We start from the raw sequence: 16,615 nt of genomic DNA, 5'->3' as shown, positions 1-16,615 counted from the left end.
CTTCTTTGAGTGGTTTCACTTACAATGTCCTATCAGTGACTTTTCTGATCTGTGATTAATTTTCACCTTTAATTGCTTTCTAGCTTGCGGTATGGATGGTGTTCACATGTGGATGTCTTACAGTGCTTCCATCTAAAAATATTGCTGTTGGAAGATGCATCTTCACTGGTTTTTGGCAGATATTGAGCTTCTCTTTGTACTGCATGTGAAAGTACAGCTGCTGGGGAGGCAGTGCTGTAAGCAGAATCACTGGAATGTGTGGCCTTCAAAGCAGACTTCCAAAATGTGGGTTGTGTTTTTAGGTGATGGCAGTACTTTCCAGTCAAAAGGCAAGTGTGGGCCCTTAAAGATACTGGTTATTGAAGAGTTACTAGTGTTTTTCCTGTGTGTTTTTCAGTCAAGGGGTAGGTATGTTTAATTATATAATAGTATGACAGTTGACCACAACAGAAACCTAAACAAAAATCTAGGTAGACTTTGTTTATTCAATATTTCTATGCAGAAGGCTACACTGACAGTAAACGACAACAAAAGAAAACCTATTTCAAAGTAGTTTTCTTCAGTGTATTATAAAATTCACATCCTATAATTCTACTGAAAGGTTTGGTGAACAATTCAGTCTCACGTTAGTCCTACTAAGAGTTTATTGGTACATGCAGAAGAAAACACTGTTCAGGTATGAGCTACTTAGAGTTCTTAAACACTACTGCTGTTAATGAATTTGCAACGATTAGACACGTGTGTTATCTAAGGGTAACTCATTCTGCCTCCAAGAATCTTATGCCAACTTATTACTGAAAATTATAGAGCTGTTAATTGCAGTCGGGAGTGGGCATCACATTTGACAAGCTGTAGCACTGCACAGGGACTCTGCTCAGCCGGGCTCAGAACAGGAGACTTTCATTTATGTCTTCTGCAACAGAGAAGGAAGTGTTATTAGCATTTGTCAAAGTGCTGTTTTTATGTAGTGCTGTTACTAAAAATGGTATACTGAAATTTTAGAGAAATTCAGAACCTTGCACCTCTTGCTGTTCTGACTGCCTAGAATTTTTCTTGAAATCTGGAACTTAGCAGTGGGAATGTTTTGTACTGTGTGCTTTCCTGGTCTTTGAGGCTTACCTTCCTTAATCCCAAAGCAGTGGCACCACTCCTTCAAAGTGATAAGTTTGTCTTGGTCTCCATCACACTCTTGGAAGAAACGCGTTATGCAGTGTTCCATGGGAACGAGGGAGGCTCTCAAAGGAGCAAGCTCTGAGTGCGTCAGTGATCTGAAAGGAGAACACAGGTAGAGGTGTACTTCTGTGATAAATTATCAATGTCACCGAAGGTGCTCTAAGTGTCTGAAAAGTGGTAGCAGTGATATTGACATAGAAGTCTGTACATTTTAACTATTCTATGTTCTTTAAAAGGTTTTTTTCTGGAAGAGTTATTACTGTCATTGGTTTACAATTCACCAGTCCTGTCGTTTTACCATTAATCTTCAGGAGAAGCTTGCAAAGATGCTTAGCTATGTTCTATTAGGTGTGATGGATGTGAGGGATAAAGGCCCTTGAAACACAAATCCCACCGTCAAGTGGCATGACTGAAGGCCTGAAGTCTGAATCTTATTCTCAGAGGTAAGTTTTGAAGGATCAGTGCTGGCTTGTATCAGCTGAGGGACACCAGTCCTTTATGCAGAAGACGCTTCAAGTGGTTTGGGAAAGTAAAACATCCTTAACTTGACCTAAGTCAGAATTTAACATACAAAGAGTTCTTACCTGTCAATGGGGTGCTGGTCAAGCTGATAAAATTGCCAGTGCACAGGATACACGTACATGTGGTAGTTTTTCTCAAAGTCATGCAGGAGAAGCTCAACTGGATGCTCACCAGACACGAGGCGCTTCTCATTCAGGTATATTTTTTTGACCTGGATACGTAAGAGAAATTGATTCTTGTTTTGAGGAGATGTGGCCTGAAGAGAACTCTCCACCAGGGAGGCAATTTGAAGAAATCAAGCTTGATGAAATACTACTGGGGAAATGAGTTTTTATTGTTTAAATGTACAGTGTAGAAAAAGATTGTCTCAGATTTGCCAGGTGGGTGTTGGTGGTTACCATGTGAACTTCAGTAGTGGCTGGAAAGGAAGTCTGACCCCCTCTGACTCAGTAGGCATCAGACCCAGGTAAATAAGACAGTGGCCTCAGACAGTTGGAGGCAAAGCTGACTCTGATGTTAGCATACCTTCAGTTCTGGGGTAAGCTGCTCAGCTTTGCTGTATCAGATATTGTGTAATTCATGGCTGTTAGTATGAGTCTTTCATGGTGGGCCATGATCCCTCTTGTAGTTACAGGGCTTAGTCTTTAACAGTTCTCCTGTGTATTTTGTACAGGCTGAGTATCAGTCAATTTTATCCCTTGAATATCATGCTGCAAGCTTGATTTGGAAATTGACAGTGTATGAAACTGTATTAAAACCTGTAGAAGACACCCATAACTGTTCATTCCAATTTCACATATTTCTATATTGATTGCAAAGCATAAGATATGTCCTAAGAACAGAAGAGCTGGAAAATGGCATCGACCACATGAATTGAATCCTTATTCCCATTAACTGATCAGACAAAAGGTTTGTCTCAAATTGCTTACTGAACAACAAAAGCAATGTTGTTTCTTCTCAAGAGAACAGTTATCAGATAGGTGTGCATTTATTTTTTTTTCCCTTGCATGGAAGTACACACTGAAAAATAATGTACCTGGCTTAGATCCACTTTGACAAAAATGAATATCTATAGCAGAAATATGTCTAAGCTTAAATTACTGTGAGGGGACATGTAGGTGTGTTTGGGAAACTGTAAATGGTATGGAGATTTTCCAGTTCATAGTTTGACTTTCATGCATGTGATTTGATATCCAGAACCCTAACCAGAACAGAAATGCTAATATGAAATAGGGAAACTTGTAGGATGTGGCCCTGCTTGAGCAGGGGTGGGTCCAGGTGATCTCCAGAGGTATGTTCCAACTTCAAGTGTTCTGTAATTCTGTAAATCACTTGTTTCAGCTGGTTTGTACTAACCATGTCACTGCATCTTCCTGTTTGTATGTGGATCGCTTACCTTATTTCTTTGCTTTTCAGTCAGAAATCCAGATTTATCCTGATCACGTTCATAATACTGCATAAGGATGTTTTTGAGCCAGTCTCGCATACGGAGAGGGAACTGATCCACTTCGTAATCAGTGCAGTGGGGTATGTCTGTGCCAAAACACAAAGCTTTTGTTAAGTCCCTATTCAAGCATTTCTGAACTAAGTTAGGCTTGATTCTCAATAACAGACTTCAACTTCAGCTTAAAATTGATGTAGTTGGTAATATATAAAACTGGGAACGCATCTAGTGGGTTCAGTAATACACCCAGAGTTTGCTGATTGGTGCATATCCATCACAGGTCATGCAAGCCACAAGTTTAACCTATCTGTGTACAATAAAAGTAGAATCATGCAGTGAAGTGCAGTTGAAGTCATTTTCAGACCACTGATTGTATGAAAGCAGAGTTTTTGGGAGCAAAGGAATATTCTGGCTAAGTGAGTCTTCTTTCTTCTTAGGGTACGTGGCTACTGAAGAAGATCTTAGAAATCAACTCTAGCTTTTGGATTGTGACTTTGGGTGCATTTGAGTTGTTTGCATGTGGCATTGAGGGGCATGGATTGTTGATGGGATTTTGTAGTTAAGGTTGAGGGTTGGATCTTAAGGTCTTTTCCAATCTAGATGATTCTATGGTTCTGCATTTGGTGTCTAGGTAGCTTTATGATTATTTTTTTTAACGCGATGTTTCAATCTATTAAGTTGATGTATATACTGTGTAGATGTGAAAAAAATCTTCATATGGTAAAGCACTGGCATCTGTATTAACACAAAGGACAGTGCCAGGAGAAGATAGAGTTAACAGCCAGATTTAAGCACAGGAGGGATGTCTTCAGAGTTCAGCCATTTAATAACTTTAACTGTAGGAAAAGTGAGTGGTGTGACAGAATTAGAAGGTTGTTCTTGTCATGTGCATAATTGATAGAGAAGTGGGAGAGCACAAGAAGAAAGATTCCTTATGCTTAGCTGGTGATTCTAGGGCTCCTCATGTAGACAGATTTTATGGAAAAAGGTCTTACATTTGCAGGCGCCCATGTAGTCTAGGTGCAGCTGGCGTCCCACTTTTGTCCCTTCAAGTTGACATTTGGTGCCGAAGAGTTGGCATGTGCCATCGTAAGTCTTATTGTCTGTTCCACAAACCTATGGGAGCAAAAAATAAGCATGCACACCCCTCTATGTTCAGAAAAATCACCGGGTCAATAATGGAGGCTTTACAATAAAAGGGTTGCTGCAATATGACGTAGCAGTGGGAATACCTGCAGAGATTGCATGTAATCAGATGTATTGAAAATTCTAGTTGCAATATGCTTGCTTAAGAATTAGGTGGCTGTAGTTATGCAATTTTCAAGACCTCTGAGTTGGTTGTTTTTTTTTTGTGATAATACAGTGTCTGAGATGCTACTGGATTATAACACTAGGTATGTACTAGTATTTGCTATGCACTCTGAAAGCTTGAATGGATAAATTATTGTTTTTAATAACAGGAAAAAAAAAACAGTATTCCCTGGGAGGCTAATGGAAGCAAGTCACACTGGCTATATAGGTTTATACTATTCCAATTAATGTAGGTATTGATACTCTACTCAAATTGACAGTTACTGAAATGATCCAAGCCTGTTGGTGTGATTCTTAGGGTAGAATTATTCTAAATATTAGCAGGGGAATGTGGTATCTTGTAAGTGTTGTTGCTGGCTTTCCCACATGCTGTGCTCTGAATGTAATACTTACACGCTCATAATCTTTTGTGGAAGGGCAAGCAGCAGGATCTTGGCAAATACAGCTGGGTTTTCCTTGCTTGTCTGCTTGGCAGACTTTTCCTCTTTTGCAGTGGAAGTTCCTACAAAGATCTAGTAATAATGTCAAGAAGGAGAGAGTGTAAGAGAGAATAGGATGAAAACAAGTGTTTCTGTCAAGTGCTATGCACAAAGTAAAATAGAAACAAGTGCTCACCAAGAAGTCAAGTGCTTTTTGCAAGCTTAAGGCGTTTCTGAATCTTTCACTGAATAAAAGTCAATTTTTTAAGTGAACTTTTCTAAGCAACTTCTAGCACTCCCACGTATAAGTTACACAGGGAAACAGATTTATCAGAAAAGGCCATTTCTCCTTTAGGGGCTGACGTTTACTTTCAACTTTTTTTGAAATGTGTCCCACCTGTTCTTGCTTAATTCCATTCCCAGCTTAATTCAGGCTAGCATTGTTAAACTGAGGGTTTTTAGTAGAAAATGATTCCCAGCCTGTAGTGCTGACACAAAAATGTATGCACAACCTAAATATATTTTTCAGAAAACTGCAGTAAATCCAAGGGCATGCAAAAAGGATTCTTCTCTGGAACATATCTGGTGTAGAATGATGCACCAGCACAACTCAGTCATGTGAAATCGCACCCTGCCCAAGGCAGAAAAGAAGTGCAGGCCAGCAGATTCCCAAGCCACAGTGAGTTAGTGGTGATGTGTGGGCTTGGCATAGGGTTCACTCACCCGAGAGAGCCTTCCTAGTGCTGTTCCTTGCACTTTCCTCATTATATGAACCTCCTGTGGTCTTAACCTGTGTAAGTCAGAGACAGAAGCTGTGGTAAATCTTGGAAGGAAAAAATACTTGGAAATTTTTTTTCTTAGATACAAATATAGCATACTGAGTCAGATCCATATTTGCTGCAGAAAGAGGTTGCTATGTGAAACATGCAAGAGGGATAAGACCTCTAAGAGCATTAGGGTTCTCTCTTCTCTGGATCAGTCAGGAGTTCAGTAAGACCTGGGCTCCTCACAGTCTGCAATAAGTGACATGCACCATGTGGTACCTTGAGGCTGATACAACCATGGCTTCAGTCTTTACTTGGCATCAGTGAGCACAGACTGCATCTCAGCCGTGCCTGAGGAGCTGCTTGGGGCTGAGCACCCTATGGGATGTAAACTGTGCTCACTTCCTTTCTGGTCCTATTTCAGTGTTGTACAGGAAGTGACACATGACTAACTGGGTAATAATGTGTAGTGAGACCTCAAAAATAGTATTAAATTGTTAGACTTGTTTGTGTCCAAAGCATACTTTTGATCACAAGGAACTTAAATATGTGTTTTTTTTCCCTCTTCTGATCTTCTAGTTACATTTTAAAGAGAATTTACCTCATCCTCACTTTCCGTTGAATTCATGTTCTCAGCAGAGCTACTTCTTTGCAATTGTCTCTTGCTGCTGGAATTAGATGGCTCATAGTGGTAATGATCATCTTCGGAGTGAGTAATGTCTTTAATTTTGTCACCTTGGTAATCTTCCATCTCCCTATAAACTCCACTGTCATCTCCAGCAGTTCCTTCCTCTTTTTGCTTGTTACTGATGCTGTCCTGGTCATTGCTTTGCATTCTCTCCTCTTCCTCGTAGACTGCTTCCCTCCAGACATTGCTGAGATCTTCCTCACCATCATCACCACTATCATTATCATCCTCCTCAGCATTGCTGCCCTCCTTATCCTGCCTTTTCATCACTGCTTCTTGTTTGTGCTGATCGTTTGCTTGAAAGTGCTCTTTGCTTTTTTGGCTTTGTCTTTTTTCACTTTGATCCTCATTATGATTTTTCTTTGAGAGAAGGAGTTTTCCTTCCTTGTAAGGTTTTTCCTGACTTTCCTCCTCTGTGCTGAATTTCTCACTATGTCTCTTGGTTATATGCATTGGTAGTCTGGAATCTCTCAAGAATTCACCGGATGGCCGGCTGTTTTCATTTTGCCAGCTCCTGTATAGGCTTCTGTGACTTGTCCCATGTGCTCTGTGCTTCATATCCCTATAATCAGTTTCTTCACCCCATTCTTCATCTTCTTCTTCCCCTGCTTCCTCTTCATCACTTTCACTGTTGTTTTCATCTAGGCCAACTGTGTTTTTATTGTATTTCCATGTGTTGAGTTCACGAACCAGACCAAGAGCATCCGCTGGACTTTCTACTCTCAGAGCCTGCTGACCAGCCATGCTGCTGTGCTTCTTGTGCCTCCTGGGCTGGTGGTGCTCAGAGCTGAGCTGTTCCCTGTTGCTGCCAGAGTTGCTTTCCCAGTTATCAGAAGCCAAGCCTGGATTACCGTGCAGAGTAAGGAAGTTAATGCTCCTCAGGCTGTTTTTTGTTTGATGCTCACTACCACCTCGTCCTTGTCTTCTGGCAGCCCAGGGCTCATCCCTCTGTGTATCTAGTACTGGTACCTCTGCTTTTATGGTCCTGTGGCCAGACAGCACATCACCCTTATTTACAGACCCCGTGTTCTCTTCCTCTGAGGTTTCAGAATTAGTATATTTAGTCTGTGGGGGGAGAAAAAAGCACCACCAAAGATTTAACAAATAGACTAATAAATCTTGGAGTATATTTGAAGTCCTTTTGACAGGATTTTTGCCTGATTGGAAAAACAAATACAACTCTGATTTTCTTGTTTTATGTTTTGTTTTGTTTTTTTTTGTTTTTTTTAAATGTTAGGGCATGAAATTCACAGCTGGTAGCCTTTCCATGTTTAGCAAGTTTCCATCCCCTCTTTTTTTTTTTTTTTTTTCCCTCACTTGTGAGGATACTTAGTACAGTGACAAAAGGTTTAGTCAGTGTGGCATGGCTATAGTCAACTACTGGTGCCTTTGGGAAATATTGTGTCTTCACTTGGAACTGATTATTCATCTGTCACTGATACTGTGTTTTATTTTCATACAGATGCCTTCTGTGTGAGTTGTTTCCGAGGTATAACTGTAGGCTGCAAGCTGTTTGAAAAGGTGTTCACACCAAAGTTTCTGCTGGAAACTAAGAGGAACAGTTACTTTCTGCTTTTTCATTATAGAGCACTATCTGAATTAGCATGATATGCATCTAGAAAGCTGCACATAGCTAGATGTGATTCATTATTTGAAAATGTTATTGGAAGGGAAGGCATCTTGTATTTTATTTCTGTACAGCATTCTCTTAATTTTGTTTTTATGGAACGTTTGTTGGTTTGAAACCCAAGTCCTTTGTGTCTGAGCTACAGGTGCTCATCAGAATAACACAATAAAGGCCAGTTCCCACTTGGATTGACCGCGAATGCGAAACTGTGAGCCCTGTACTTAGCCTGCATATATGGCATCGTGCTGTTGAAGCCACCTATCTCATTACCACCAGAGCTGCCTGTCTGGTTTGTCAGCCACTGTATAGCTTGCCAAGATGAGCTGTGTCTTTCTAATGCTCTGTGTAGAGTTGTGGCCAAAATTCTTACATGGTTGAGAATCTGTGTATGATTTTTCTAACTAATGTGTGTGTGGTAATGGCTTCTATGTAGTTGATATGAAAAATGTAGGTCACCTCTTATTGCTTAAAGAATGAGAGTACCTTCTCTGCAGTTTTCTGTCCATGGGCCCCAAATTGGTAGTTCAGGGGATAGGTCTAGAAGAAACAATTATATTAAAAATCTGTTTATAAATAATTCTGGGCTAACAGAGTTTTCATGGAAATGGAAAGTTCAAGTGCATAGTAATAATGGCATGGATAGTGCTTACTGGAGTGGTGAAAGCAGATCCTAGAAGACAAATCAGGAGCACTACAGTCTTCATGTTTTTTCAGATCTTAATCAGGATGGTAACTAATGGTTCAGTGGTAGGATTTGAAGATTTTCTTTCTGCAAGCAATGTGAAATGAAACAAAGTTAGGGTGTAGGCATCATGGTTTAGAAATTATTGATGGAAGCGATGTAGCGGCTGCTGTAGGTTGAAGGTCAGTCTGAAAACCCAACATTTCTATGCAATGCCCAGTTCTATATAAATTAAGAATCTTGATCAATTTATTTCAAGGAGCATTTGAACAGTGCTCTCTGACATAGGGTTTGAATATTGAGTGGTTCTGTGTGGAGCCAGGAGCTGGACTTGGTGATTCTTAAGGTTTCCTTCCAACTCAGGATATTCTTTGATTCTATGATCTAGAGGGCACTTTGGTTCTGCCCCATTTACAAGACTTAGGCTGTGTGCTACATCCACCAGCTCTAGAGCCTTCCTGCTCAGGAAGCACCAAACCCAACTGTGCTGCACTGTAGCATGAGGCAGATGGCTGGAAGAGCATGTAGGGGTTTCTTCACTCTATGCTAATGTTCTCAAGTGGGCGAAAGGCAATTTGTTTTCACCTTTCAGAAATCACTAGCATATTTTCTCACCTTTGCAGTACATATGCACTGGAATTTCATATGGCAGTAGCTGTATCATCAGGAATACAAAAAATAAAACATTGTTTCAGTTTTTCCTTGATCTTACTCACTATTTTGCTTTCATTCTGTTTTTTATTTTGTCCTATATTTTTCCCTGTGGTTGTGAGTAATCACTGGGATTTTCACTTTGCTTCTGTGCCTGTTTGCATTCTACTGACTGTTTTTATCTCTGGAAATTCTCTTCTGTCCTCTCCTCGCTGCTCTTTAAATTATTTTCAATTTCTACCTCACATTTCCATCTTCATTCCTTTTCGTGTATCTTTATCGACATAAGTGAAACACTTGTCACTTTGTTATCTGAAGTTCATGGTGTCTCTTGACACAGGTCAAGCTTTCTGACATGAAAACATTAGCAGTAGTTCAGTCAGTTGGGTCAGTTGTATTCAAATGTAATTCAAATGAGGCTCGGTGTATGTTTTCAAAATGTTCTTGGTTGGGGGGGAAGACCAAAACCTCAAAAGGAGGATTCCAGGGAAGCTCGTATTTATGTGAGCTAAGAAACAACCAATCTGGTTGTTGCCATGCCTACATCTGTTTACAATATAGATATAGAGCCCTAGTAGCAGTATGCTGTGTTCTTGAAGACCTGGTAGGGAAGAAGTACTTGAATGGTAGTACTAGAAGTTGTATAGCCTTCCTTTCTCTTTGTTTTAAATCAGCAGTACAGCTCTGGGCACTGAGTGTCTCAGTTCTGAAACCCCATTGCGTGTATTTGTTTGGTAAAGCAGTTTGATAGCTATAAATGTATTATAAATTTATAATTACTGGCTTGCAAGCTGGCTCCATTGCCTCTGCCTTTGTCCAAATAATGAAAAATGTAGTTGAAGTCAGTCTGAAGTTCATATAACAAAATAGGAAAAAAAACCACATCAAATTTCTATCACCAACCTGCAGTGGCCCATGAGAACCATTACTTTTTATTTACTGGAGAAGTCTTGACAATCTTGAACTGAGTATAAGAATACAGCCTATTCAGGTATCTTTTTTCGTGTTACAGTAGTCCAAAGGAGTTGCCAGCAGTTATAAACTACCCAAATACAGTTTAATCTGCCCTAAACAGTAAGCAGCATCTTTAAGAGTTAAACTCCTTCTTGGACTATGATGTTTGTGCAAGTATTGCCCTTGTTAATCATGTTGCTTGACTTTTTCTCAGAGGGCAGCAAGATTTGTTTCTGAGCAAGAAGCATCTCCTCACACTGATTTTTAGAGCACTGATTGTGCCTCATATTGGTCCTCACTGCTGAAATAGGTAATTTCTTGTCTTATGCTACCAGTTCCATTATGCTGGGAGCTGTTTGCAATAGATGGATGGAAACTACCAGACTACTTCAAAAGCCACAGTAAAAAAATATTTTTCAATGCTGGCTGCACTCATAAAGAAGAGGGAGCGGTGGGGGAAGCTGGGATTACTGTCATAAAAGCTGCAATGTCAATAACCATAGCAGCTGCCTCAACAAAGGGAGGAAAAAATCTTTGTACAATGGACTGTAGCCCTTCCATCCTCCAAGGTTGAGAGGAATGTTTCTTTTGGCATCACTTCATTTTCAGTGAAGTGCCAGGGAATGACTATGAAGTATGCCAGGACCTTTTGCCAGAGCCCAAGAGAACAGTTTTATTTTGTACAAGCAATTTGGGTGAAGGATTTGAGGTGGCTTACTGGAGCCAGAGGCAAGGAATGTGAAGTTTGAGCTTAGGGAGAGAAAAGCACCGGGAACTCTTCCTGTAGGCTTGCTGCCCTTCTCACTGTAAAGGTCATGGTTTATGGCAGTTGGATTTTTTTTGCACTTTCTCATTTAGTCTTCTGATGTTAGAAAAGAAAAGTCATTCTTGTTACAGACTTACTGCCTGCTCAGGTGCAAATGTAATGCACAGTAACTAAGATGACTGTCATGGAAAAAGCTCAGCATTATCTGTCATATGATGCAAGGATTTGCATTGTGACGCTATTCTTTTTTCTACCCTGAAATCTAAATGTGAAGACACTTTGTTCTTTCCTTCATTTCCAAATTTGTCCCACAGAACTGCGTTTCTAAAAACAAGCTTTTGTGTCACTTCAGACGAGCAGAACTGTCAGTATTGCAGATGGAGCTATTCTGAAAGCAGCACGCCCCCACCTCAAGAAACACAGTCACCGTGCTTTGCAATGAGATCTGTAAGGAAGCTTGATCAAAAGACAAACATGGAATGGATTTCTTGCATAGCAGTATCTTGCTCTGAGAAATGGGGAATTTAACACCTGGCATACTGAGAAAGCATTGCTAACTAGGCTTTCACTGATTTTTTTTTTTTATTATTTTTTTTTATTTTTTATTTTCAGTCTAGGAAAGAAGAAATTTATTTGCCTGAAACCTGGAGGAGGCAGAAGCTTTGACTCACTTACTCCTGCAGTGAGTCCCCTGTAGGATGCATGCATCTCGGCTTAAAATGGAGGGGAAAAAAAAAAATTGTCCTGACAAATGGCAACTATTTTGGGTAGACAACCCTGGAATGATGTTTTTTTCCAGAGAACAGCACAGAGCTGCTGTGTGGAGATGGACCTAAGGATGCTCCTGTTACTCAGCCCTATTGGATGTGGGTGCACTAAGTCATATTAAGCAACTCCAGTTTTTGTTGCTGCGTCTCTTCTGTTGGGAAGCCTGAAAGTTATAACCACCAGTTCAAGTTCTACCTAGACTTCTGATAATGTCTTCAAACCTCAGGTTGCAGAGATGCTCGTTTATGGCTTTATTTCACTTTTAGTGCTCCTGCAGTTGCTGGTGTCATTGTGAGCATGTGAGCAATGCACTACTGGTGACCAGAAATTACTCATGAGCTTATCTCTGGCAGAAGTACTACACAGGGGCTACCACTCTTATCAAGTGTGGCAGCAGTCACTTGTAATGTGATCAATGACACAATTTTTTTGTCTAGAGGTCTTCAGGTGATGACATCTGGCCTGCCAGTCTTGCCCATTCATCGCTAAGACCAGTTCCCCTTCATCAACCAGGAATTTCACCAAGGCTCACTGTTTGTCATTGCTCACAGCATGAAGTATGCAGCTTAAATGGGAAATGAGAGAAAACCATCTGCAAGAATAGATGAGGTGGAAAGTGCAGCTTTTACTGCTTCCTTTGTGTTTTGTTTCTAATTGGGCATTTTTGGTCAGCCACTGGCACAGCAAATCCAATGCGGCCATCATGTTTTCAAGGCTTATGAAATGCCACCCAGAAATGATTAATTGGCAGAGGTTGCAGCTGAAGGTGATGAATGCCTTGTGATAAACAAAAGCATGTAAACTGACCTAGTTTCAGCTTTGGCAGTGGGAGAAAATTCTGCGTAGTCCTTTGTCATTAGACTTAATTCTAGAAAAATGGAGGTGCCTTTTCTGTCACCCTTAATGAGTGTGGCAGCTGTCCAGGATTTGGGAAAGAGAATGAGAAGGCAAGTCAGCTTTGGAACTCAGTATTTCATTGTGTACAGTGGACACAAATTCTTGTCTCATGAGGATGGGACTCAGATGATGAGTTTTTTGAGTCAAACGTGAAAAGACACTGCAACTTTTTTCATAATCATTTAAACAATGGAGGCTTCAGAACTGAGCTTTTGCTCACGTACCCTGAAATACCTTGGTAAAATGATACAGTCTATTTCAGCAGGAAATGCAGATGCTGATGCCCACATCCTCACGGGTAAATACTTCAAATATGTGTACCTCATAGGCAGATGATAATCACAGTACTCATAGTTGTGTACAAATATCTAAGGGAAAGTCATGAATTGCAGTATGGAAACTAAGAACTGTACAAAGTCTTCCTGTTATCAGGATGTGGTAACAGGATTGATTTTCTTCAAATGCAGCTGGTAAAGCACGGACTGTTTCAAAAGTTCTTGTAGGAGTGTGTGTGTGTGTGTGTGTGTGTACACACATGTCCATAAACTAATTCATGTGTATGCATATATATAGCAAAGGCAGAGTTGGATCTGAACAGAGTCAACGAAGAGAATGTAATTAGAAAATAGATTTCAGAAGAGAAGAATTATACTCTTTTACTCTGCTCCAGTGATAAGAATCAATCTCTTTGACACCACCTGTTCTTTAGCTGCAAAAGCCATCGGCTGTATGTACTTTATGGCTTCTCAGTTCAGTAATAGGAAAAACAACGTTATTTCAAGAGACCTTGGGAATGGTTTTTAAACAATTCTCGTGTAATATAAATTGTTAGACCTATTATACTCTTTCTACAAAGTAAGGCATTTGATTTTATTTTTCCTAAAATTCTGTTTTTCTTCCATACTCCCCCTCATCCCTTGCCCCATGTAGTTTAAGCCAGATTGAAGCCAAAGAAGAGCTATTTTGATTAAATTTGAGAAGTTCCAAAATGAGACCTGTTAAACAGGCAGGATGATAAAAATTTGTCTGTTATCACATCCTGGAATCTGTATTTCCTTTGCAGATGCTATATGTGTTGCAGGTTTTTACCTGTTCTGCAACCACGTTTGTGAAAGGTTCCTCAAGACCAACCACATCTCCTGCCTCAGCTCTTGCCTATGGGAAGGGTCAAGGCTGAACCTTGCCTTTTGTATCCCTGTCTGTTGGAGGGGGTTCCTGAACTGATGCTGCAGGAGATGTGGCAGGTGTTGTGGGAAATCAGGTCACCACGCACCTCTCATGGTAGACGACTGTATGGTTTTTTTTGTTGGTCATCGTATAATGCTTTATTGTTCTGTGGAATCAGAAGGAAAATAATGGTCTCACTGGTAAAATAAAGGTCACCTTTTTCAACACAATAATTACGCTGTGCCTTCTCTTCCACAAAACACTGCTCCAGGCATAAATGCCTCATACTGTTTATCCTTAAAGCAAACGATACTCTAAGAAATTCAGTTGGAAAAAAAACACGAACAACCTAGCAACAAAAAAATAGAGGATTACATAAAAGACATTTAAGGTTTTAACTAAGAAATTAATAAGAAACAGTACCATAGCAGTAGAGGAGGTGTTCCTACTTGGTTAGCCACTGGTGCACTGGAAATCCGTGAGCCTTGCCGATTTTTCCTGTGGTGTATTTTGGCATTGAATATGGAATCTTTCAGAAAGCGTGTTTTTTGTGAGCTTCTGAGGAGGAAGGTCTGACTCTGAATCTCAGTAAAACGAAATGATGCACGGTCCTGGGCATCCACTGGATGAGGTGCAGAGGTTGGGGGATGAATTAGTGAAATTCTGCTGAATTAATCGAATGAGAAAAAGCATTCAGTGCTCGCAGGCTCTGGGCCAGTGGGGCTCAGCAATAGTGTGGGAAGGGCGTATTTAGCCTTTCAGGGGGAGGGGTGCCAAAGGGAATGGGTGCAATAGTTTCTGTCACTCTGGCCCCAAAAGAGCTGAACAAGAGATCAGCTGGGACAGTCATGTTGCCTGGCTGCAAGCAAGTAAAGCAAGGCGCATGCTGGTCCTTGCTAAGTTTTGCAGAGCTGTTTCAGCATACCGTGCAATGTGCATGCAAGTCTGTGGAGGGAAAGAAAGAAAAAGAGAGAAAAGCAAAGCTCTAAATTAAAAATAATAATAATAAATAAGTAATTTTTTTTAAAAATCAGTCTTGGAGTCTTGCATAATTCCGGAGTTACCTGTGTTAGTGCTGTTGCCATGGCTGTGCCATCTCTCAGATAGTGATGATGATAGCAGAGGGAGATGGTATATGTGTGAAAATCTGCAAGTTGTTCTGCTGTGTGTGGAAACAACTATACTGTGCATCTCACTTGCAAGAGAAGCAGGAGTATGTTTATTGGTATAATGCAACGTGGTGGTCTAACAAGTATGGAGGTGGCTGGATGCACTTGATTATTTACTGCACAAAGATTCAGTATCTTTGTACAGGAGGCCCTACCTTTGTGTCATGAGGGGACCTCATTGCTCTCTTAACCCCAGAACCACAAAGGTAAGGACCTAGATGCAGCTGGATCCACTCCTACACTGTACAAAAACTTAACTTCTGTATGGCCAACTACAGAGTTTATTGGTAATAAATCCAAACAAGTGAAAAAAAAGGAGCAATATCACTGCCAAGCCCTGTTTCTGTAGTCCATGCAGAAAATAAAACTTTGACAAAATACCATGAGAAACTCTATAAATCCCTTTCTCTTTTATCTCTGCTTCTCTGCCTGGAAACTGATTGATGCCTATTGGAGTTGAAATTCTGCTGTCCTGTCGGCTAGTCAGCGTCTGAAGGGAGAGGTGAGCTTTCAGAGCTTATGTTTTTTCCTTTTGTTGTGCATTTAAAAAAAGATGATCCTTCTTATTTATTCAAAGCTTTATGGTATGCCACAAACATCTCTCTTTGCAATATCTGACTGGTTTTACTGGGAATGTGTGTAGCAAGCCCCGCTGTGCCAGAGGGGTCATTGTAGGGAATGCTTTTGTTTGTGGATGGATGGATCCAGGCCCAAGAAGAGGTGCTGTACTTGTCAGGGTTAAGTATAGGGGGGGAAAGAAGCCAAGTGGCTGCTTCCCTGGAAGACTGCAACCTCAAAATTACTGTTGTGACTCATTAGATGATATCACTTGGAAACTGAATAATTATATCTTGTCCCCACCTGTATTTGACGCGGGACAATGGATTGGATGCTAGTGTGTCTGATGGGGAGGTGACAGCTGGCAAGGTGTGTGGCAGTATTTATGGTGGTTTGGCAGTAGAAGGTCAAGACCTCATTGCATACCTGTGTTATGCCAGCAGTCCCCATAGTTTGCATTGCTGCCTTGGCTTCAGTCTGCATTTCAGGGCTGTGCTTGTTGCCTGTGTGCCTAGGAGCCATGTCAGTGGCAAGATGCTTTCTGATGTCTGTAGACTTGGGACTGAACACTTGGTAAATGAACATCAACAAAGTAAGAGGAGGATGAGCTGGGGGAAGCTTGTCTTAGTAAAACAACTGTCTTGTGTTTTATTGCCAGGCAGGAGGAACTGCATGGACAGGTTTGTTGTTATTGGAGCTGTGCTCATCTGTGTGCTCAGTGCAGTCACAGACCTTCACACCTGTGCCCACAAGGGAGTGGTGTTGAGCCACCATTTGCATACCAGGTGCAAAGGATGGATTCACAGGTTTCCTGTATGTCAAGTGCAATATAACCTCAATGCCGGCCCTGGTTCTGAAATAAAGCAAGTCAAAGACCTGACTTTTCTGTCAGATTTGCTTTACGCTGCATTAGGAATAACGCAAACACCTTGAAATTCAGGTGGTCTTTAGAATACGTAAAGAAATTGTGTAAATACACCAGTGGTTGTATCCATAATATCTGCTTATGTGTCTATGCTTTTTTTGGTGGGTTTGTTTTTTTTTTTTCTTTTTTA

At 40.7% G+C, this 16,615-nt stretch overlaps 1 protein-coding gene across 4 annotated transcripts; it reads right to left on the bottom strand.

Annotated features, from left to right (window-relative positions):
• Positions 1 to 110: 110 nt before the first annotated feature.
• SPARCL1 (SPARC like 1) lies at positions 111 to 14,367 on the bottom strand. Of its 4 annotated transcripts, XM_048943432.1 has the most exons (11): positions 14,257 to 14,367; positions 8,599 to 8,717; positions 8,432 to 8,485; positions 6,235 to 7,386; positions 5,593 to 5,659; positions 4,844 to 4,962; positions 4,135 to 4,255; positions 3,092 to 3,228; positions 1,758 to 1,906; positions 1,120 to 1,268; positions 111 to 913 (listed from the first exon to the last, which is right to left on the bottom strand). In XM_048943432.1, exons 2-11 carry the CDS (start codon positions 8,650 to 8,652, stop codon positions 885 to 887), a joined length of 2,031 nt encoding a protein of 676 aa, XP_048799389.1. In that variant the 5' UTR covers positions 8,653 to 8,717; positions 14,257 to 14,367; the 3' UTR covers positions 111 to 884. The 4 variants fall into 4 exon arrangements, with proteins under 4 accessions (XP_048799389.1, XP_048799386.1, XP_048799390.1 ...); XM_048943429.1 differs by having other exon boundaries at positions 111 to 1,268; XM_048943433.1 differs by lacking the exon at positions 8,432 to 8,485.
• Positions 14,368 to 16,615: the final 2,248 nt, after the last annotated feature.

The sequence above is a fragment of the Lagopus muta genome, chromosome 4 (genome assembly GCF_023343835.1).
Source record: "Lagopus muta isolate bLagMut1 chromosome 4, bLagMut1 primary, whole genome shotgun sequence".
Taxonomy (NCBI): Eukaryota; Metazoa; Chordata; class Aves; order Galliformes; family Phasianidae; genus Lagopus; species Lagopus muta.
Note: the sequence above shows the minus strand (reverse complement) of the source record. Positions and strands in the feature narration are given on the sequence as shown.

What these genes read in the sequence shown, in the direction of transcription:
- SPARCL1 (XM_048943429.1), bottom strand. Translation starts at nt 8,652, where the DNA reads ATGAAGACTGTAGTGCTCCTGATTTGTCTTCTAGGATCTGCTTTCACC. An exon ending in GACAGAAAACTGCAGAGAAG is followed by an intron (nt 7,387 to 8,431) that starts GTACTCTCATTC and finishes CTCCCCCCACAG; the next exon opens with ACTAAATATACTAATTCTGA. An exon ending in CAACGGAAAGTGAGGATGAG is followed by an intron (nt 5,660 to 6,234) that starts GTAAATTCTCTT and finishes TGACTTACACAG; the next exon opens with GTTAAGACCACAGGAGGTTC.